This window comes from Perognathus longimembris, chromosome 23 (assembly GCF_023159225.1).
Source record: "Perognathus longimembris pacificus isolate PPM17 chromosome 23, ASM2315922v1, whole genome shotgun sequence".
In the NCBI taxonomy this organism is placed as follows: Eukaryota; Metazoa; Chordata; class Mammalia; order Rodentia; family Heteromyidae; genus Perognathus; species Perognathus longimembris.
Window position 1 is genome coordinate 26,636,582 of NC_063183.1, and position 23,099 is coordinate 26,659,680.

At 38.8% G+C, this 23,099-nt stretch overlaps 1 protein-coding gene across 2 annotated transcripts in view; it reads left to right on the forward strand.

The window, feature by feature from the left end:
• Dmxl2 (Dmx like 2) overlaps positions 1-23,099 on the forward strand; it is a 98,695-nt gene that overhangs the window by 30,604 nt on the left and 44,992 nt on the right. For both annotated transcript variants that reach the window (XM_048332139.1, XM_048332140.1), the window contains exons 7-15: positions 950-1,128; positions 3,462-3,645; positions 4,852-5,026; positions 9,460-9,699; positions 10,666-10,937; positions 11,998-12,694; positions 12,980-13,101; positions 18,531-18,620; positions 22,727-22,844. In XM_048332139.1, the coding sequence (XP_048188096.1) occupies positions 950-1,128; positions 3,462-3,645; positions 4,852-5,026; positions 9,460-9,699; positions 10,666-10,937; positions 11,998-12,694; positions 12,980-13,101; positions 18,531-18,620; positions 22,727-22,844 (2,077 nt within the window). The remainder of the gene's footprint in view (positions 1-949; positions 1,129-3,461; positions 3,646-4,851; positions 5,027-9,459; positions 9,700-10,665; positions 10,938-11,997; positions 12,695-12,979; positions 13,102-18,530; positions 18,621-22,726; positions 22,845-23,099) is intronic.

Genomic DNA, 23,099 nt, shown 5'->3' on the forward strand with positions numbered 1-23,099 from the left:
TTCTGGCCATTTTCTGCATATGTGGTACTGGGGAATCGAACCCAGGACCTCATGTATATAAGGCAGGCACTCTTGCCACTAGGCCATATCCCCAGCCCTGGAAGTTATTCTTAACAGCTCCCCAAATGCTTTCTCACCACTTAGAGTAGGGATCAGTAATCTATTAGTCCAAGTGCTAAGAGCATGGTTTTTGCATTTTTATTTATTTATTTTTGGTTTTTGCATTTTTAAAGGTTTGTAAAAATGATGAAAAAGAATCTTATGTTGTAGTCCTGTGCAGCATATAAAGCCTAAGTTATTTACTACCTATGTTCCTTTATAGAAAAAGTTCATAATTTAAGACAGGTTTCATTCCTCCAAAAATCTTGAAAATGGAAAGAATGATAACAGTGACTGAAAAGATACAAAGCACCTTTCTTACCTCTTCTTAGCCAAGAAGCTAACATCACAATCTTGAGATGCTCTTCCATGACACATGGATTAAAACAAATATTTTTTTTTTTGCCAGTCCCCAGGCTTGAACTCGGGGCCTGGGCATTGTTCGTAAGCTTCTTTTACTCAAGGCTAGCATGCTACCATTGAACCATAGCACCACTTACAGTTTTTTCTGCTTATGTGGTACTGAGGATTGAACCCAGGGCTTCATGCATGCTAGGCAAGCACTCTACCACTAAGCCACATTCCCAGCCCCCCATGGATCTTTAAATGGAGAACTTTTCCATCAGTTTCCATTAAAAAAAAAACACCAGTACACAGAAAATGACTAATGGTGAACAGATTGTCCATTTATTTTTCAAGAATAATCTTTAGAAATCATTCTAGCTTTGATTTTATACTATGTATAGATTGCACAATGATGTTTTAGATACATCTTAATTTTTAAAACTTTATACCACTTAAATTTTGAATGGTATATATACATATTTTTATTGACCTATATATTTTGCAGGATGATTGTCTTTTGAAAGTGTGGTATCCTATGACTGGTTGGAAATCTTCAATTATACCTCAGGATCATCATGAAGTGAAAAAGAGACAAGCTTCTACTCAGTTTTCCTTTGTTTACTTGGCACATCCTCGAGCAGTGACAGGTTTTTCATGGCGTAAAACAAGCAAGTATATGCCCAGGTTAGATAAATGTACCTTGGTTTGTATTTTTAACGTGCATATAAAAACAATGACAATAAGATCATTACTGTATTGACATGCTAGGTATTAACAGAATAGATTCTGAACTGAGCTGTCTGAATTGTAGTTCTGCTGTTGTGAATTTGTGACTCTGGTTCCCAAGCTCTCTATACCTCTAGGAGAGAGAGGTTCAGTGAGCAACAGGAAGGATGTTTGCAAGTAAACAGGAAAGCATACATTCAGGGCAAATAATGTGGTAATAAACTGATAGTAATGTACATGGTGGTAAAGTGGCTCAAGTGGCTAGGTGTGCCTTTTAATATCAAGTCTTATCAACATAACTTTTTAAAGGACTTGCTTAAATTTTTAAAAATTGCTATTCTACTGGAAATACCCATTTTCTATCATGTAAGTTACGTTGCTTTTTGTTAAACTACTCAGGTTCTTGAATTCTGGGACTTATGTTTCCTCTACTTGAGTCTTCCAGGAGTTGAAGCATGCCACCCTACCTGGCTTCCAAGTATTTTTGAAAATTTCATTACAGTGATTTCCTCAGTATCTCTGTGTGTGTGTGTGTGTGTGTGTGTGTGTGTGTGTGTGTGTGTGTGTGATTCTGTGACTTCTCACACGTACTAAAACCTGCAGTTGTTCTAGTCCTTCATACAAAATGATGTGGTATTTACAGTTAACTACATACATCCTTATACTTTAAAGAGTTTCTAGGTTACTTTAATACCTATTGCAATGTAAAGGCCATATAAATAGTTTTTATATTGTATTGTTTAGGGGATAATGACCAAAAAAATCTGTTATTTAGTAGAGTTGTAAATTTTTTTTCTCACAAGTAGTTTTGATCTGCAGTTGTTTGAATCTACAAATATGGAACCATGGATATAGAGAATTGCTATATATGGTTTTCATCATTGTTATGATTTCTCTTACGGGTATTTAGAAGAGCAAATAAACTAGAAAAGAGCTCACACAAATGATTCCTCATATTTAAGGAAGCATTGGGTACTCACAAACCTGCTGCCTAGAACTTTGCTTATCTGTTTGCATTTTTTTTTTCCTTTCTGATTTTGGCGCTTGAACTCTGCCTCAGGACTCTCGCTTATCTTACTTGCTCACAGCTGATGCTCTATTGTTGGACTCACACACACATTTTCAACCCAGATATGTCTGTGGGTTCTTAAGGGAGTGTTGTTTCCCCTCTTAAATATATGTGGGAATAGTGTACACTTGATAGGAAACAGCCTACATTATGGAGTTAACATGGAAACAATTATAAATTTTTAAAGCCCAAATATAAGGCATTGTCTTTAAATTATTTGAATCTAGAATCTATTGAAAACATTTGGAAAATATTTCTCTATGTAATGTGTTTTTGTTTTTTTTTTTTGGGCCAGTTCTGGGGCTTGAACTCAGAGCCTAGACTCTGTCCACAAGCTTCTTTTGGTCAAGGCTAGTTCTTTACTGCTTGAGCCACAGCTCCACTCCTGGCTTTTTTTTTTTTTTTTTGTAGTTTACTGGAGAAAGAGTCTCACAAACTTTCCTGCCTAGGCTGGCTTTGAACTGTGATCTTCAGATCACAGCCTCCTGAGCAGTTAGGATTACAGGCATTAGCCACCAGTGCCTGTCTGTAAGCATTTTTTAAAAAAAAGAAAAATAGTTCTCTACAACTTGAGGGCAGGGAGGTAGAGAGGGAAAAAAATGGGAGAAAGTGAAGGAGGAGTGACACTGTTCAAAAAAGAAATGTACTCAATATGTCGCCTTTACAATTAAAAAAAAAGAAAAACTAACAGAAATTAAAAGAAAAACAGGCTTTTCTTTTTGTAACAAGCTGCTTATTTTACTTTTTAGCTCAATGGTTTATACTTCTGTATGATATTCTTCTAAAAGTTTTATTATGAAATAATAAACATTTCTATTTGTTAAGAAGGGTAAGGCAAACTGATAAAGCTACTACCATCAGATCAACTATGTAGTTTAAATATAATTACATTTTATTATTTTATTAGGATCATCCTGTAGTTGATAATATTAGATTTTCTCTCACTGTTGAGTTCGTTTTGTTTAGAGGACACTGATGTTCCTTCAGAGCCTACTCTTCCAGAGCACATGTATAGTCAGGCATTACTTTCTGTGGCGTTCGTCAAGATGCTCCTAGTTTTTATGATGTTCACAGTGGTACTATGTTGTGTGCCCTTCAATTTTTTTTCCATACAGTGATTTTTACACTGATATCATATTTATACATGAAAGAAGTAAATACTAGTAGTTTTTAATTGTTGGCATTGATGTTGGTAACAGTATTTGTTTCTTTTTGTTGTTAGGGGTTCTGTGTGTAATGTGTTACTAACTTCATGCCATGATGGTGTGTGTCGGCTCTGGGCAGAAACATTACTACCAGAAGACTGTCTTTTGGGTGAGCAGATTTGTGAGACTACTACCTCCAGCATTGCCAGCACCCTTTCTCATGCTGGAAGACATAAAGATAGAATACAGCATGCTCTTGAGGTACTGTACTACTTATGATGCTAAATAAATTCTTGTGCTGGGAATTGATAAGCTAAGGTGCTGATGGAACACATGGTGCATGCAGTGATGAAATTAATGATGATAGGTTCTCACTTTATACTTACAAGATGATTCATTTTTTTGCCAGTATGAAGCTAGATAGAAAAAGTAATGATCGGGGCTGAGCATATGGCCTAGTGGCAAGAGTGCTTGCCTCCTAGACATGAAGCCCTGGGTTTGATTCCCCAGTACCACATATACAGAAAACGGCCAGAAGTGGCGCTGTGGCTCAAGTGGCAGAGTGCTAGCCTTGAGCAAAAAGAAGCCAGGGACAGTGCTCAGGCCCTGAGTCCAAGGCCCAGGACTGGCAAAAAAGAAAAAAGAAAAAGAAAAAGTAATGATCTTAGAATTGTAGTCTAGGTAAATAACATAATTTTCACTTTTTCTTTTGCATATCAAATGTCAAGAGCCATAGGAATAAATAGCTATGATTATTAAAATATGTAAAAGTTCTTGAACTTAAAGTTAAGTGTTTTTTGTTTTATAAGGATTAAGAATATTCAAGGGCATAACTGAAATTAAAAGTGTAAGTCATGCCAGGTGCTGGTGGCTCACACCTGTAATCCTAAACTACTCAGGATGCTGAGATCTGAGGATTGAGGTTCAAAACCAGCCCGGACAGAAAAGTCCATGAGACTCTTATCTCCAATTAGCCACCAGGAAAACAGAAGTGGCACCGTGACTCAAGTGGTAGAGTGCTAGCCTTGAGCTGAAGAGCTCAGGGACAGTGCCCAGGCCCAGAGTTCAAGCCCCAGGACCGACCAAAAAAAAAAATAATGTTAAGTCAGAACAGTTGTCTTTTTTCAATTTTAAAATGTAGTGGAACGAAGTACTGAAATATTAACTAGTTGTTTATTATAGTATTTACATACCTCTGCAACATTTTTATCTTTAATTTCCATCTGGTAAATAAATAAGCCTCTGGTAATAAAGAGCTTTTAGAGGTCTTTGTGCCTTCTTTGGGAGGTTGAAGGTTCAGCTCCATGGTGGAATACTTTGTCCATTTTGTATTAGGTACGGGTTTAATCCCCAGCACTGAAGAAAAAGATGAAAAAAAAAAGGTGATAGGTTTTTTTTTGTTTTTTTTGACCTTTATTAGCTCTTTCAGAGTTGGGTTCAGCAATTGGTTTTTAAATTTTATTTTAGACAATACACCACTTGAAAAATTTAAGGAAAGGACAAAGGAGGTCTTCTGTTCTCGTAACTCACACTGAATTAATGCATGACCAGATGGCAACACATGAAGTTCAAAGACATATTTCCCACCACGCCAATGCACTGTGTCACTTTCACATCGCAGCCAGCATCCACCCTGCCACAGGTAAAGGCTCGTAAGGGCTTCCTTCTTATTAATATGTTGGAATAAGGTAAATAAATTGAAAAAGTGTCTGTTTTTATACTGTTTTAAAAACTGATTTTTTAAATACTTCTTAATTGGAATAGGAATATAAGGTACCCTTTCTTATATTGAGACTGAGATTCACAGGGTATATATAATTTCTGTAGATATTTTTTGAGCATCTTTGTCTAGAATACATCAAGGGTTCCAAATCCGTAGACCTTTAGATGAACATGTGAACACAAATGGTTGTAATTGGTATGATTTTTCTCCCTTAACATTTTCACTGTTCTTTACAGCACTTCTTTGCAACCTTATCTAAATACACTTTTAGAAGCATTTCTTGTTTTCTACTCCTAGATATGTCACAGGCATATGCCAAGGGAAAGATATTTTTTTGTGTAACCTGGATATTTTCTTTCACCTTATCTTCCCATGTGGCTGAGAAGTAATAGGAGGCGTTTTTTTGTTTTTTTTTGGGTGAAAATGCAGGAGAAAGGCTGTGAATTTCATGATATTGCTGGTAGAAATATGCTGTTTATAACAGTTACTTTACTGAAGAGATCTGTTGCTTCAGGGTAAAGAGGGTTTTCACTTTTTTGTTTTTGTTTTGGCCAGTCCCTGGGCCTTGGACTCAGGGTCTGAGCACTGTCCCTGGCTTCTTTTTGCTCAAGGCTAGCACTCTGCCACTTGAGCCACAGTGCCATTTCTGGCCATTTTCTGTATATGTGGTGCTGAGGAATCGAACCCAGGGCTTCATGTATAGGACGCAAGCACTCTTGGCACTAGGCCATATTCCCAGCCCCAGGGTTTTCACTTTTTATGAATTGTATTCATATCATCCTACTGTACATACATGCTATTTAAAAAATAATTGTGTTGCTGTGTGCTGGTGCTTACACCTATAATCCTAGCTACACAGAAAGCTGAGATCTGAGGATGGTGGTTTGAAGCCAGCAGGCAGGAAGACTATTGAGACTCTTACCTCCAATTAACCAAGAAAAAGCTAGAAGTGGAGCTGTGGCTCAAGTGGTAGAATGCTAGCTTTGAGCACAAAAGTTCTGGGCCATAGCCCAAGCCCTGAGCTCAAGCCCTAAGAATGGCGCGCGCGCACACACACACACACACACACACATTGTTAAAAATATTTAACATCATGCATTTATAGGCACTGCATTGTAAACAGAACTTTTAGTTTGACAAAATTGATTGCTAAGTGAAAATAATGTTGTATGGCTAGGACTTTTCCATTTTTTGCTTGGTTTTGTTTTTTGCCACTCCTGGGGCTTGAACTAAGGGCCTGAGCACTGTCCCTGGCTTCTTTTTGCTCAAGGCTAGCACTCTGTCACTTGAGCCACAGTGCCACTTCTGGCTTTTTCTATATATGTGGTTCTGAGGAATCGAACCCAGGGCTTCATGTATACGAGACGAGTACTTTACCACTAGGTCATATTCCCAGCACCAGGACTTTTCCATTTTTTTGAGGAAAAAATTGCATTTACTATATACCTAAAGAACAGTACAAGGCACACCATACCCTTTGTGCTAATTCACCATGTGTTAGCATCTTGTCATTCCTGTTTTTGTTCTCCCTTCTCTGTGTGAATATATGTTTTTACTCCCTCTTCTTCGGCTGGTCATGTTGTTTAATATTATTCTTTACTTGCGCAATATTACCCAGCTATTTCAGAACATATTTCCTATCAAAAAGGGAATTTTAGTCTCCGTAAACACTATACTGTTACTACATGCAGGGAACAAGGATAAATAATACGTAATTTATTTTCAAATTCAGATTTTTAAAAAAATAAGTGACATTTGATTGTCATTTTTCTTTAATTTTCTAATATAGAATAGTCATCTGTCCCCACAGTTGTCAAAAAAATGTATCTGGATCTTAAAAGCCTACCTCTCAGTTTTCTTTTCAAATGTATTACAAGTTGACTGGGCATTGGTGGCCCACGCCTGTAATTGTAGCTATGCAGGAGGCAGAGATCTGAGAATTGAGGTTTAGAGCCAGCCTGGGCAGACAAATCCATAAGACTCTTCAGTTAAGCAGAAAAAAATCTGGAACTGGAAGTGTGGCTCAAGTGGTTGAGTGCCATTCGTGGGCAGATAAAAAGCTCAGTGACATCACAAGGCCTGAGTTCAAGTCCAAGTACCAAGACTCCCAAGACCTCCTCCAAATATTTTGCAATCTGGACTATTTGTATATTTTAATATATAGGTTCAATATTTTTAGCAAGAAAGCATATAGGCCTGTAGGTGCTGTAGTGTTTTAAGGAGTTGTAATCTTTTTATTATTTCATTTATACTATAAAGCCATAAAGATCTGTTATCCTGGAGTCAGAAAGAGAATAACTTACGAGTATAAAACAATGACATATAAGTAAGGTTTTTTTGGTTGGTCATGGGGCTTGAACTCTGGGCCTGGGCGCTGTCCCTGAGCCCTTCAGCTCAAGGCTAAAGCTCTACCACTTGAGCCATAGCTCCACTTCTAGTTTTCTGGTGGTTAATTGGAGATAAGAGTTCCTGGACATGGGGCTGGGGATATAGCCTAGTGGCAAGAGTGCCTGCCTCGGATACATGAGGCCCTAGGTTCGATTCCCCAGCACCACATATACAGAAAACGGCCAGAAGCGGCGCTGTGGCTCAAGTGGCAGAGTGCTAGCCTTGAGCGGGAAGAAGCCAGGGACAGTGCTCAGGCCCTGAGTCCAAGGCCCAGGACTGGCCAAAAAAAAAAAAAAAAAAAAAAAAAAAGAGTTCCTGGACAGGCTGGTTTTGAACAGCAATCCTCATATCTCAGCCTCCCATTTAGCTAGGATTATAGGTGTGAGCTACGTTGGTTAAGTACTTCATTTTCTTAAATGATATTTTACCTTTAGCTTTTTATTTCTTTGCAAAGTATAACTTTTTTCTTTCTGTTGATTAAATTATTCTAAATCTGGATTAAAACAAAGGATATTAAATTTTTTGGCTTATACTATTTAGTATCAACTAGTCACTGTTTCTTTTTAGACTGAGGACTGAATCCAGGGTCTCATGCTAGGCAAATATTCTACCATGGAGCTACATCCCACCTTTTTTGCTTTTGTTTTTGTGAGATAAGTCACTAGGTAAAGATACTTTTCTGTAGTTTTCTTGCTTTCTGTGTTCTTTCTTGGCATTATTTCTCCTTAACCTTATTGAAATGTTTCAATATTCAGACAAGTTGGAAGAACAGCATAGTGATTTAGTAAACACTTGTATTATAGTCTCCAGTTGCTAACATTGACACAGTTGTGCTTTGTTCTGTTTGTATGTACCTATATGTACCTATGTTCATTATGCATGTATGTAAGTGGAATTTTCCTCATCTTTTCAAACGAAGTGCACTTAGCATCTGCTAAGAATAAGGAAATTTAATCACAATTCATATGTAAGAAAATTTTATGAGATCCAGCTCATACTTGAACTTTCCAATTAATTTTTTTTTTTTTTTTTTTTGCCAGTCCTGGGCCTTGGACTCAGGGCCTGAGCACTGTCCCTGGCTTCTTTTTGCTCAAGGCTAGCACTCTGCCACTTGAGCCACAGCGCCACTTCTGGCCGTTTTCTATATATGTGGTGCAGGGGAATTGAACCCAAGGTTTCATGTATGCGAGGCAAGCACTCTTTCCACTAGGCCATATCCCCAGCCCTGGCCAATTAATCTTTTTTTTATAATGACATTTCTGCTTTATCTTTCCATCTCCTTTCTCCAAACCAGGTTTTAGTCAAGGTTTATTATGTTGATATATTTGTGGGGTTTTTTTTTCCAGGCCTGGGCTTGAACTCAGGGCCTGAGCACTGTCCCTGGCTTCTTTTTTGCTCAAGGCTAGCACTCTACCACTTGAGCCACAGTGCCACTTCCGGCTTTTTCCGGCTGAGGAATTGAACCCAGGGCTTCATGTATATGAGGTGAGCACTTTACCACTAGGCCATAGTCCCAGCCCTTCTGTATTTGTTTTTTCAATTAATACCGTAATTTAGTAAGTGTGTGCCATTCTTTTTTTTTTTTTTTGCCAGTCCTGGGCCTTGGACTCAGGGCCTGAGCACTGTCCCTGGCCTCTTCTTGCTCAAGGCTAGCGCTCTCCCACTTGAGCCACAGCGCCCCCTCTGGCCGTTTTCCATATATGTGGTGCTGGGGAATCGAACTGAGAGCTTCATGTGTAGGAGGCAAGCACTCTTGCCACTAGGCCATACTCCCAGCCCAGTGTGTGCCATTCTTAATATTTACATTTACTATTAAATTCAGTTAAGGTTGGAAGCAACATTAAGTCTTTGTCAGTGAGGATCACCTTTTTGTAGAAGTATGCAATTAGTCATTATGAATATTTTTCATGGTTTTTAAAGAAATTAGAATCTCTATCAAAATTTCACCTATTTTGTTCCCACAGATATTCCAAATGCCCTAGTTGGCACTGCATTCAACATTGATGATGGAAATGGGGGATTTGTAGTTCACTGGTTAAATAATAAGGAATTCCATTTTACATCATCGACTGAAATATTTATGTACCAATTAAGAAAACTTTCAGAAAAACAGTTCGATCATGAAAGCAATGATGCAGATAGAGAAGATGAGGAGCGTTCACAGGAGGAAAGAGAGAGGGGTTTACGTATGAAACTGGACCATGGTTAGTATGCTGTTTGATTTCTCTCGAAAAATACCAACTTTCTCTGGCATGTCTTATAGTTGTAAATTCTGTTCTTTCTCTTTTTAACTTTTCTACTTATTTCATAATTACTGATTATCTCCTATAGACCAGGCACTGTGCTAGGTCCTGAAAACACCACCTCACTGTATACCATTTTTTGTTTTGTTCTTTTTTTTGTGCAGTGTATCAAACCCAGGGCCTTGTGCATGCTAGACAAGTGCTATATCACTGAGGTACAGCCCTACTCTGTTTATTTTTCTTTGAGATAAAGTCTTGCTAAGTTGCCCAGTCTGGCCTCAAAGTTGGAACCTTTCTGCTTCAACCTGCTTATAGATGTGTGCCCACATGTCTGGCAAACAGTCTTTTAAGTTTAAAAAAATTACTTTTTTCCTTTTGGTCTTGGGGCTTGGACTCAGGGCCTGGCTTTTTCACTCAAGGCTAGCGTTCTACCACTTTGAGCCACAGCAACATTTCTGGTTTTATGGTGGTTAATTGGAGATAAGAGTGTCATGGACTTTCCTGCCTGGGCTGGCTTTGAACCAAGATCCTCAGTTCTTTTCCTCCTTAGTAGCTAGAATTACAGGCATGAGCTACTGGTGTCTGGCTCACTCTACGTTTTGTTGGAACATGTTTTGCTTGGAGGTCATATCCTTTTTTTTGGTAACAATAATAATAATGTAAGTGAAGTCTTGGCTTATCTAAAAGTAATACAGGTGTTTTTCTTTTTGGTGCTGGTACTGAGACTTGGACTCAGGGTTTCAAGATGTCCCTTGGATTTTTCACTCAAGGCCAATGCTCTACTGTTTGACCTCACTTCGAGTTCCTAAATAGAGTAATTTTCAATTAAGACAAAAATAGTTTGCATGAATTGGAAAAGGGATTTATAGTTTTTAAAGGCATTTTATAGTATTATGTATATTCTGATAAACATGTTTTCTGATTCAGAATTATCCCTGGATAGAGAATCTGAGGCAGGTACAGGATCTTCAGAACATGAAGATGGAGAAAGAGAAGGAAGTCCTAGAACCTGCTCACAACCTAGCATCCCAATGCCACTGCCTACAGTCCTGCTTGACCGGAAGATTGAAATGCTGCTAACAGAATGGAATAAGAATCCTGACATGCTTTTTACAATTCACCCTGTGGATGGTACCTTTCTAGTATGGCATGTAAAGTATTTGGATGAATATAATCCTGGAATATTCAGACAAGTCCAGGTATAGTTTCCTGATTAAACAATTATTACATTTCTTTACAAAAGAAATAGATGGCTGGGCTGGGAATGTGGCTTAGTGGTAGAGTGCTTGCTTGCTTGCCTAGCATGCACAAAGCCCTGGGTTCGATTCCTCAGTACCACATAAACAGAAAAAGCCAGAAGTGGCACTGTGGCTCAGGAGGTAGAGTGCTAGCCTTGAGCAAAAAGAAGCCAGGGACAGTGCTCAGGCCCTGAATTCAAGCCTACAGACTGGCAAAAAAAGGAAAAAGATGGCTATGTAGACTTTGAAGATTTTCAGAATTACTAAAAAGTTTTGTCTTTGAGAAGTCACTGACAAAGAATACTTGCTTTTGCTTTCATAGATGACTAGTGGCCATATATTTGCAAATCTAGTTCAAAGAAATGTTTTGCCTTTTTGTTGTCAATATTGAATTTTTGAGTATATTTATGTTGATTTTTCTGAAAATTGCTAGCCATTTAAATAAAGGTAAGAAACTACCCTGAAAATATGATTCAAAATGAGCCCCTCTCTCTAGTTTTATTTATTTATTAAGACACCTTTTAAAAAAAGTTTATTTTGGGGGGCCAGTCCTGGGCCTTGGACTCAAGGCCTGAGCACTGTCCCTTGCTTCTTTTTGCTCAAGGCTAGCACTCTGCCACTTGAACCACAGCACCACTTCTGGCTGTTTTCTATATATGTGGTGCTGGGGAATCGAACCCAGGGCTTCATGTATATGAGGCAAGCACTCTTGCCACTAGGCCATATTCCCAGCCCCGTAAGGCACTTTTATCTGTTATTTTTCTTCAGTTTTATTGCAATTTACAGCCATGATTATGTTCGTTTTGATATGGAAGCAGTGCATTTGAAACTTTTATTTTCTTCCATGTTCTCTTAGGAAATGAATAGTGATATGATATTTCATCAGCTTAAGAAATGAATTAGACCATAAAGAGGTTACTAGAAAGCTGAGATTTTGAAAATTGAAGTGTTTTTGGAAAATTATATTTGAGAAGAAAAGAAACTCCTTATGTACACTGAGTCATATATTTGTGTTTTTTAGGTTTCTTTTTCTTCTCGGATTCCTGTTGCATTTCCCTCTGGGGATGCCAGCTCTCTTAGTAAAAACATCATGATGTATGCCTGTATAAATGCTATGAAAGATTCCCACCACACTCCATCACACCAAGAGCTGATGCCTGAAGACAGTCCTTCTGGACCACAGCTGCACTCTAGATCACACAGTATAAATATGAACATTTTAGCTCCCACAGTCATGATGGTCTCTAAGCACATAGATGGATCTTTAAATCAGTGGGCGGTCACTTTTGCAGACAAGTCTGCTTTCACCACTGTTCTGACTGTATCCCACAAGTTTCGATACTGTGGCCATCGATTTCATCTCAATGACTTGGCGTGTCATTCAGTTTTACCATTGTTGCTGACGTCCTCTCATCATAATGCCTTGCTGACTCCTGAATCAGATTGTCAGTGGGACTCAGATAGTAATTTAAATAGGTTAATAGATCCTGTGAAACATACAAAAGGTTTGTCTAAACAACCTATTAGAAATGCAGCAACCCGAACATTTCATGACCCAAATGCCATCTACAGTGAACTTATTCTGTGGCGTGTAGACCCAATAGGACCTTTGTCGTACACTGGAGGAGTGTCGGAATTGGCTAGAATTAATTCTTTACATACCTCAGCTTTCTCTAATGTGGCATGGCTTCCAACTCTTATTCCCAGTTACTGCCTTGGTAAGTGTTCATTTTTTTTTAGTTGCAAAATTAATGAAAGCATTGAAGCTATTACTTATACACAGAATGGTTTTATTTGCCTTTATTAAGTGTTCAGATGTTGGACTTTTAGAATTTATATTTTTGTAATTTTTTTTACTTAAATTTTGTCTCAATTTTATATCCATCAATTGTATCAGGATTTAGGCATAGTTATGCCTAAAAAGAAAAGTGTGACTATTTCTTATACTTAAGCTAGTAATTAAAAAAAAGCTACCAATTATAACCAGAATCTTCCTTTGTCAGGCACATATTGCAACTCTGCAAGTGCTTGCTTTGTCGCATCTGATGGAAAAAATCTGAGACTTTATCAAGCTGTAGTAGATGCAAGAAAATTATTAGATGAACTGTCAGATCCAGAAGCTTCTGTAAGTATTTGTTAATCTTTATTAGTATGTCTATACTGATAAGGACTTCCCTTTTCACTTTGGGGCTTTTGTTTTAGTGGTGTTCAGGGAATGTTAGAGTGAGAAAATGTTCTTGGCTGAGATGACAAACGTGGCAATTTTTTTTTGTACCATTCCTGTGGCTTGAACTCTGGGCCTAGGTATTGTTTCTCAGTTTTTGTGCCACAGTTTTTGTGCCACAGTTCTACTCCAGCTTTTTGGGGGGTGGTTAATTGGATCTGAGAGTCTCAGTGAGCTTTCCTGCCCAGGCTGGCTTTAAACCATGGTTCTCAGATCTCCTAAGTGGTATGAGCGACCGGTGCCCAGCATAACTTTTTAAAAAATTCATATTCCAAGATAGCCATATTACAATTTTAGTGTACATACTATATATCAATACGTGTAGCACACGAAGGAACAAATGTGATGACTTTTCTCTAAACTGTTATTTATCCTTGACATTTTTGAGACTCTTGGTTCCTTTACTTTCACTTTTAATGCATCTTTACCAAACTGTACATTTTTACTGGAAAATTTGAGCTTCCCCAAGCTTGACCCACCTTTGAAAAAAAAATCCAATGGTTTAGGCCAGGCACACAGCTCGTGCTTATAATTCTAGGCACTTGGGAAGCAGAGATCAGGAAGATGGTAGTTCCAGGCCAACCTGGACAAAATGTTCATGAGACTCCATCTCTACCAACAAAAGCTGATGTGACTGTCATCTTATCTACATGGAAATTGTAAAGGGGTACCTCATGGTCCGGGTACCTCATGGTCCAGCCATACCTTGGAATAAATGTAAGACTGTTCAAAACATTAAGTACTGGTGGTGATGTTCAAGTGGTAGAACACTTGCTTAGTAAGTGGAACACCCTGAGTTCAAACCCCAATACTACCAGAAAAACATTTCCTGTGGTTAGATATGTATGTTATCAGTAGTAGTAGTATTGTATTCTAGTTGCTGAACTGAAACTCTCAGTAGCTAATATATAGATTTGAACAGTGAATTTTTCATTTACCTAACACATCTCCTTATAAAACAACTATACTAATAAAGATGTTTCCAGTATTGGACACCCAATAATGTCCTTGTGTATCCATGTACCTCTCCTGTAAGTTTTAGTGTCTGCCTTTAGGAAGCTTTAAATTTAGCTGTGGAGAGGAATTGTTGATTTGATGTTAAGTAATCATTTAAGACAGAAGAAGAGATACCTAGAGGTGTTATGTAATTAGTTGCACAGTATGGCCCTTGATGTCTTTTATAATTTAGAGAGGAAGACATTAGATCAGGGCAGGAATACTAATTAATGTCTGGCCCAACTACTGTCTTTATAAATGAGAACAGCATTTTGGTTTGTTCTTGATGAATAGGTAAGATTTAGAACTGTTACTTAGCTTCCAAGTATTTAGAAACTCTCCTGCCATCAATGCCTAGTTAGAATCCATTGTGGTAGGAAAGCACACTATGTGACCTCTCAGTCTCTTAAACTTTGTTGAGGCTTGTATTACTCAAGACACAGTTTGTTTTAGGGTGTGTTCCATAAGTGCTTGAAATGAGCTGTTGAATTATGCTGTTTGTTCTTGGCTAGAGTGCTCTGTAAATGTCAGATAGACCCTATCAGTTCATCCTGTGTTGTTGACCTCTTAGATAGCTTTCCTGGTTTTCTGTTGAATTGTTCTGTCAGATAGCAAGAGGGGTGTTGAAGCTTCCATCTATAACTGTGAAGGTAGGGGCTGGGGATATGGCCTAGTGGCGAGAGAGCTTGCCTTGTATAACTGTGAAGGTGTCTTATTTTTTTTCCTCAGTTCTAAAAACTTTTTCCTCATATATTTTACATAAACTCGTGTTTTTGCTGCACATAAATGTTGCCTGAAATCAAGATGTCAATCATCTTGACAGTATTTATCATCTGAAATCAATATGTAGTTCTGATTGCCCTTCTCCTCCACCTCAGCTTCCTGAGTGCCCGGATTATAGGCATGCGCCTCTGTGCCCAGCTCTCTTGTCTCCTGTTATTTGACTTAGTATTCATTGTACTCTACTATGATTTTATCATTAATTTTATCTGCAGAGGCTCTTTTTGCAAATAGAGTAAGATTCTGGGATTCTGGATGAACATAAGCTTTTTGGAGACACTAATTGAACTCATCACACTAATCATCTTTTTCTCTCAGTTACATTTGGTGCATAGTTAGGAACTTCTGAAGTCCCTTGGAGCATTTGAGTCCTCTGCTGAAGGAATTCTGAAGGAGAGCCCTATGCTGTAAGGAATTCTCAGGATTTTGCCTTTTGAAAACACAGTGTACAGAATGTGATACTTACTGTCAATCTTACTAAAGATGGCATGACCATGTTCTGTCAAGTTTTCATTATTGCTGCTCATCCTTTTTATGTTTTTATGTTAGAGCAGCACTTCTCCTAGTTACTTCCCTTGTAATTGTGCGTCAGTGTAGCAAGTTGTCATATGCTTTCCTAGTCCTTAAAATAGGATTTTAGTCAATGCTAAGTAAAGGCCAGCTTATTTTTTTTTTCATAGTAGACATTGAAGAGATTTGAATTTTTGCTATAGGTAGGAAGATTACAGACTGAGGCTATCTCTTATCCCCATGTCTCTTTGTTGCTGTTGGTGTAACAAATTATCAGACTTGGTGATTAACACAAGTTTATTATCTTAGAAATTTATTACTTATGATGGTAAGTTATTATTTATTATCTAAAATCAAAGTGTTGCCAGGGCGGTGTTCCCTCTGGAAGCTCCTGGGGAGAATCTTTTACCTTTGCCTCTACCTGCTTCTGGAGGCCATCTGTGTTTCTTGGCTTCTAGCTTCTCTCCATCTTTAACAGTAGAAACACAGCATTTTCAAGTTTCTCTTGCCTCTGGGATTACTGTCACATTTATTTCTTTGAATCTGACCCCATTGTTTCCACATAAGCAACTTTATGATTATATTGGGTCCGCTGGAATAATCCAGAATTATCTCCTTACCTCAAGATTCTGAATTTATTCACATATACAGAGCTCTTGGATTGGAGCTAAGGGAACATATTGACAGGTCACGTCTTTGGGATTGGGCCCATTATCTTGACTACCACAGTAGAATACTTTCATACTTAAAGTGGAGATTTAAGAAATTAATAACTGACCATGGTGGTTCACATCTATAAACCCAGCTACTTGGGCAGTAGACATGGGAGGATTGAGATTTAAATATGAGTGTTTTGAGTTCCTAAGAAATACTATTCTAAACTGTTTAGATGTGTGTGTGTGCATGTGTATGAGTGTGTGTGCCCTTGTGTGTGTCCCTGAAATTTTGTGCCCAAGGTACATGCTCTATGACTTCACCCTAATTTTGGTATTATTCAAAGTGCTTGGTAGTGTGAGCCCAGAGTTGTTAGTTGTGGGCAGGCAAGGTAATTAATTATATTACATACTGTAGCTGGAATTTGTGTGGATTCTTGTGAGTGTATCTCAGTGTTGGCTTCATATTGGAAATACCTGAGAAACTTAAAAGACTTCTTGTGATTAAATTGTACCCTAGACCAGTAAACCAATTTAAGTGTGAGTTTAATCTGTCTGAGTGGGTCAGTGTGCAGTTGAAATTGAGAATCAGTGGTCTACAGCAATACTTAAACTTTCATGTCCACATGAATGTGGAGATCATGTTAATTGTACGTGTATTACTTCAAGGCCTGAGTGTACTTTTAGAAAACTTCCTGTTGATGTTGGAAGGTTCCACTGCTGGCAGAGAGTTGTGGTCAGGAAAGGTGATAATATTGCATATTGTAGCTAGAATTTGTATCCATTAATCTATTGTATTAAGTATTTATTGGTATAGCAGAGCTTTACTGTGTGTTATGGAAATCTTAACGTTTTAGCTTCACAAAATGAGGGTTGTAGTTGGATACAGATTTCAGTGAATGAACTCAGCAGACTGTCAACACTTTAAATCCCGAATTTTGGGTAAATCGCTTAAAGCCATAGATTTAGCCCTACTCAGCCACTTATTTCCCTTCTTGATCTAATAACTTCAAAATCTGTTCCCATAGTACTCTTTGGCATACTGCTTATACAAATTGGAAAAATTCTACAATTCCAATGTATATGTTATTTCCTGTTAGAGCTGACCTAAGGCTAGACTGAGAATTAAGCCCTGTTATGTCCTAGAGGTATTAATAAATAGTAGAGCCTCATGCTGAGGGGAAAACTTTGAGGCATTTACTTTAGGTGAACTCATGGAAAGGTTTTTATATAAGAGCTTGTGGAAGGTGGCAGAGGAGGGACTGCTTTTCCTTTCAGCAGAAACTTCTGTGGACTTGAGGGATCCAAAGTTTGGCTTTATGTGTGTGTTTAAACATGCTTGACCCAAGAGAGTTCCCCTTCTTGGCATGACCACTGCATTCAGTCTGGCCTAGTTATACTTTACTCTTGGCACACTACACGCTGCACAGCTGGACCTGGTGGGCTAGATCAGCCTTGTCTGTCCTGGGATTTAACCTGAATAATGAAATGTTCAGACAATTAGATGCCTTGAAATTGTGTAGTATTTACTTACATTGTCACTTTTTCTGATGACTTAGTTAACTTTAAGAATGAGATGATTGTGGGGCGCAGGTGGCTCATGTCTATAATCCTAGCTACTTTGGAGGTTGAGATCTGAGAATCATGGTTCAAAGACAGCCCCCAGGCAGGAAAGTCCTTGACACACTTTTTTTTTTTTGCCAGTCCTGGGCCTTGGACTCAGGGCCTGAGCACTGTCCCTGGCTTCTTCCCGCTCAAGACTAGCACTCTGCCACTTGAGCCACAGCACCACTTCTGGCCGTTTTCTGTATATGTGGTGCTGGGGAATCGAACCTAGGGCCTCGTGTATCCGAGGCAGGCACTCTTGCCACTAGGCTATATCCCCAGCCCTCCTTGACACTCTTATATCCAATTAACTACCAGAAAACCAGAAGTGGCACTGTGGCTCAAGTCGTAGAGTGCTAGCCTTGAGCTGAAGAGCTTGGGGACAGTGCCCAGGCCCATAGTTCAAGCACCACGAATGGGACAGTCATAGAAAGTTGAACTTTTGTTAGTTGTGGGGCTTGAACTCAGAGCCTGGGTGCTTTCTGTAAGCTCTTTTGTTCAAGGCTAGCACTCAGCCACTTTGAGCCACTGCATCACTTCTAGTTTTCTGGTGGTTAATTGGAGATAAGAGTCTCAAGGAGTTTCCTGCCCAGGCTGGCTTTGAACTGTGATCCTCAGATCTCATGAGTAGCTAGGATTACAGGTGTGAGCCACCAGCACCCAGCAAACTATTTCATTTGAATGTATTGCCAATGTCATCCCCTGTATATTTAGGGGAACTTTTAATATCTTATACACTGTATTAGATTGATAATACTCATAAGTTTGTGTTTTTTTCATTTACAGAAACTTATTGGAGAAGTGTTTAATATCGTGAGTCAACAGTCTACTGCTCGACCTGGCTGCATTATTGAACTTGATGCAATAACTGACCAAGTAAAAACATGCTTGTGAATTTATGATAATATACTCTATCCCAAAATGTTTTATGCACACATGATATATTTCAGTTTCAGATTAATTCTTGTTTGGTACTAAATACTTTTGTTGATTCTCAAGTGAAAATTTAGTGATTTGAGATTATTCTTTGGTCAAATAGTATCTGTATCTTTCCTCTTTAAAGAAACTGATTCAGTCAAGGACACCATGGCCCTGGTCTTGAAGTGCAGAGGGAGAATGTAGTGCAGCTGTGTGGAGGCTGGAGCTGTTTCTCCTTTTTTTTGTTGTTACTTTTCATCTCAATGACCTCAGTGGTAGTTGCTTGTGTAGGCCTCAGCGTTTTTTTTTTTTTTTTTTTTTGGTAGTTAGAGATCTGAGTCTCACAGACTTTCCTGCTGAGTTGGCTTTGAAGTATAATCCTCAGATCTCAGCCTCTTAAATAGCTAGGATTGTATGAATTTTTTTTTTTTTTTTGCCAGTTCTGGGGCTTGATCTCAGGGCCTGACCACTGTCCCTAGCTTCTTTTTCTCAAGGCTAGCACTCTACCTCTTGAGCCACAGCACCACTTCTGGCTTTTTTTTGCATATGTGGTACTGAGGAGTCAAACCCAGAGCTACATGCATGCTAGGCAAGCACTCTACCACTAATTCACATTCCCAGCCCCTGTGTGGATATTTTTTATGAGGTTCATTACAGTGCAGGTGAGATAACGTGTAAGTACACGTGTACTTCCTAATCACACTGTTTCATGTAGTCAGGAATCCTTCCTAGCTAATACCTTTGAAAGAAAGAGATACCTTTCTCTCTGTAGAGACTTTGTAAAATCTAGTTAGCTCTGATGATATTAGTTGATTCATGATCATGGCTGTGAGCCACAGGATAGAACTAACAATCATTTAAAAAAGATTACTTTGAGGAAGTAAAGCATTTTTTAAGTAATGAAAACGGGGCTGACTATTTAAAAGAAAGTACAGAGTTATGTAATATTTTCCATGGTGTCATGCACACTGTATTGAGGAAAATATAATAATTTCCACTAATGTAGAGAAATTACAACATTGAGAAAAATGTAATCAATTCCAGTAATGTAGAAAAATTGCGACATCAGTTCTTTGTAACTGAAGTAGAGCTCCCAGACTCAAATTACTAATGTCTTCTAGGAAGGCCTTAAAAAAAATTTTTTTTTTCCAGTCCTGGGGCTTGAACTCAAGGCCTGGACTCTGTCCCTGAGCTTCTCATGCTCAAGGCTAGCACTCTACCACTTAAGCCCACAGCACCACTTCCAGCTTCTTCTGAGTAGTTTATTTGAAGATAAGAGTCTCACAGACTTTCCCTACCTGGCCTGGCCTTGAGCTGGGATCCTCAGATCCTAGCTACTCAGCCTCCTGCGTAGCTAGGGTTATATATGTGAGCCATTGGTGCCAGGCTGAGGCCTTTTTTTTTTTTTTTTGGCCAGTCCTGGGCCTTGGACTCAGGGCCTGAGCACTGTCCCTGGCTTCTTCCCGCTCAAGGCTAGCACTCTGCCACTTGAGCCACAGCGCGGCTTCTGGCCGTTTTCTGTATATGTGGTGCTGGGGAATCGAACCTAGGGCCTCGTGTATCCGAGGCAGGCACTCTTGCCACTAGGCTATATCCCCAGCCCCCTTTTTTTTTTTTTAACCTCAAGCTCCATGCTTTTTGCTTTAAGTCTGGAAGAGGGGTAGGTTGGACTCCTCTATCAGTAGATATCTTAATTTTTTAATGGACTGGATGTTAAGTTCATCCCTTCAGCCCCATCTGCACCCTTCACACTGCCCATTGTCCACCCAGCATTCTTTCTTTTCACATTTTCTCATCTATTTGTGGCTGTCTTTAATATAAGGAATGTGAACTACAAGTATTGATAAATGATGGGCTTCATAAATGAGAGTTTAAAACTCATTATAGATTTGTTTTTATTATGTTCTCTGATTTTTTTTTTTCTTCTTTTTGGGAAGGTATATGGAGAGAAGTTGTGATGCAGGCAGGGTCTTGCTATGTACTCGAGGCTGGCTTTGAACTCATGATCTTCCTTCCCCATCCTCTCAAATGCTGAATTTTAGGTGTGCACTACCATGCCTGAGTTCTCTGCTTTTTGTACTCTTTTGTACTTCACCCCTTTGTTTGTTCTTTTTCCCTTGAAGAGGCCTCCTTTACTATGAATGTCTCTACCCGGACAGACATCCTGAAACTTTCAATTCAGTGGCTTAATCTAAACTTTTAGTCCTCTTAGTTCCTTCTAAGTAAAGAGCTGGATCTCCTTTATTGTCTTAAGATTATAGACTATTCATTCAGTGCCAAGATAATTACAGCTGTTTTGTTTTCTTAAAATCTGTGTTGCAAGGATAGGAATGTGGCTTAGTGGTAGAGTGCTTGCCTAGCATGCATGAAGCCCTGGGTTTGGTTCCTCAGCACCACATAAAACAGGAAAATCTGGAAGTGGAGGTATGGCTCAAGTGGTAGAGTGCTAGCCTTGAGCAAAAAGAAGTCAGGGACAGTGCTCTGGCCCTGAGTTCAAGCCCCAGGACTGGTGAATAAAAAAATCCGTGTGGCAGTCATCTGTCTTGACACACTTGCATAATAAACTTACGTTTGGATCTAGAGTTTTCCTTGAGTGTCAGTTCCCCTTTATGGTTCTAAGTAACCATTTATAGTTATCTTTCCTTTTCTCTGTGTGATTTCAAAACATGATCATGTAGCATAGCCTCTAACGGTGATATTTCATGCTTCCTTCTAGTGAGATGCCTTGCATACTTACATGTTCATATATTTCTCCAGAGATGTGTCATTAGTGACTTATTAGAATCCCTCATAATTACTGCTACATTGGTCTCTAGTAGGTGGATTTTGAGTATTTCTGAGGTTTTGATTTTTTTTTTTTTTGTATCCTCAAATAGAATTGGAAAAGTTACTTATTCTACTAGCCCAGTGAGCCTTATATAGCTGGCATAATCCTCTCTAGCTAGTCATGAGATGTGTTGCTTTTTTTTTTTGGCCAGTCCTGGGTCTTGGACTCAGGGCCTGAGCACTGTCCCTGGCTTCTTTTTGCTCAAGGCTAGCACTCTGCCACCTGAGCCACAGCGCCGCTTCTGGCCGTTTTCTATATATGTGGTGCAGGGGAATCAAACCCAGGGCTTCATGTATACAAGGCAAGCACTCTTGCCACTAGGCCATATTCCCAACCCCGAGATGTGTTGCTTTTGAGCTGAGAGTCAGTGGATCACTTTATTAACTATAGTTTTTGTGGCAGTGGGAAGAGGGGCAGTATTGATGGTCTTGGGGTTTGAAGTCAGGTCTTGCGCTTTCTGGGCCAGCATTGTCACACTTGAGCCATTTTACCATTTCTTTTGGCATGGATTGTTTTTGAAATAAGGTCTCAATTTATGCTTGGGTGGCCTGGACTATGATCCTCTTATTTGTGCTTCCTCATGAAGCTAGGATGACAGATATGTTGCTGTCTAGCTATTGGTTGATTTTTGTTATTTCTGCCACCCAAAGTAGCTAGGACTACAAGCTGAGCCAAGATTCTGCTCTGTCTGTTGTCTGTCTGTCTCTCCCTCCCTCCCTTCCTCTCTCTTTTTTTTGGGTGGAGATGTTGACATTGTTTGTTTGTTTTTTCTATTTTTTAAGAAAAACCTAATTATCTGTTTGAACTAGAGCTTTTCTGCTCTTGGCTTTGATGGCATTAAAGTAATATTTTTCTGAAATAGTTTTAATTTGCTTGCTGCTTTTACTTTTCTAGTTAGTGGGTTAATAGAAACGTGTTAGATTTTGTTGGATGCTGGTGGCTTATGCCTATGATCCTAGTTACAAGTTACTCAGGAGGACAAGATCTGAGGATTGCAGTTGTAAGCCAGCTGGGAAGGAAAGTCCATGAGACTCTTATCTTCACAGAGCACCAGAAATAGAGCTTGAGTGGTAGAGTGCTAGCCTTGAGCAAAAGAAGTTCAGGGACAGCACCCAGGGCCTGAGTTCAAGCCCCAGAAATTTGTTAGATTTGTTTCTTCTTCTGTGCCAGTGTTGAGGGGTGGGTGGGAAACAAGGAATTTTCAAAGATGAAAACTTCATTTTTTTCATATTTGTAGTGTGGCTCAAATACACAGTTGCTTCATGTGTTTCAAGAAGACTTCATTATAGGATATAAACCACATAAGGAAGATCTGGAGAAAAAAGAAACAGAAGTATTTTTTCAGCCATCACAAGGTATATTTTAAAATGAGTCTGAGTTTACTTATTTTATTTATTTATTTTTTCAAATTTTTATTATCAAACTTGATGGTACAGAGAGGTTACAGTTTCATACGTTAGGAATACTTATTTTATTTTTTTAAAAGGTATTTATAAGCATTATAAATATGAATTGTCCAAAGTCATGCTCTCATAACTCTTGGTAGGTACATCAATTCTGTCAGAGTTGTTTATAGATGAAGAGGGCATGTGGATGAAAACTACAGTTTG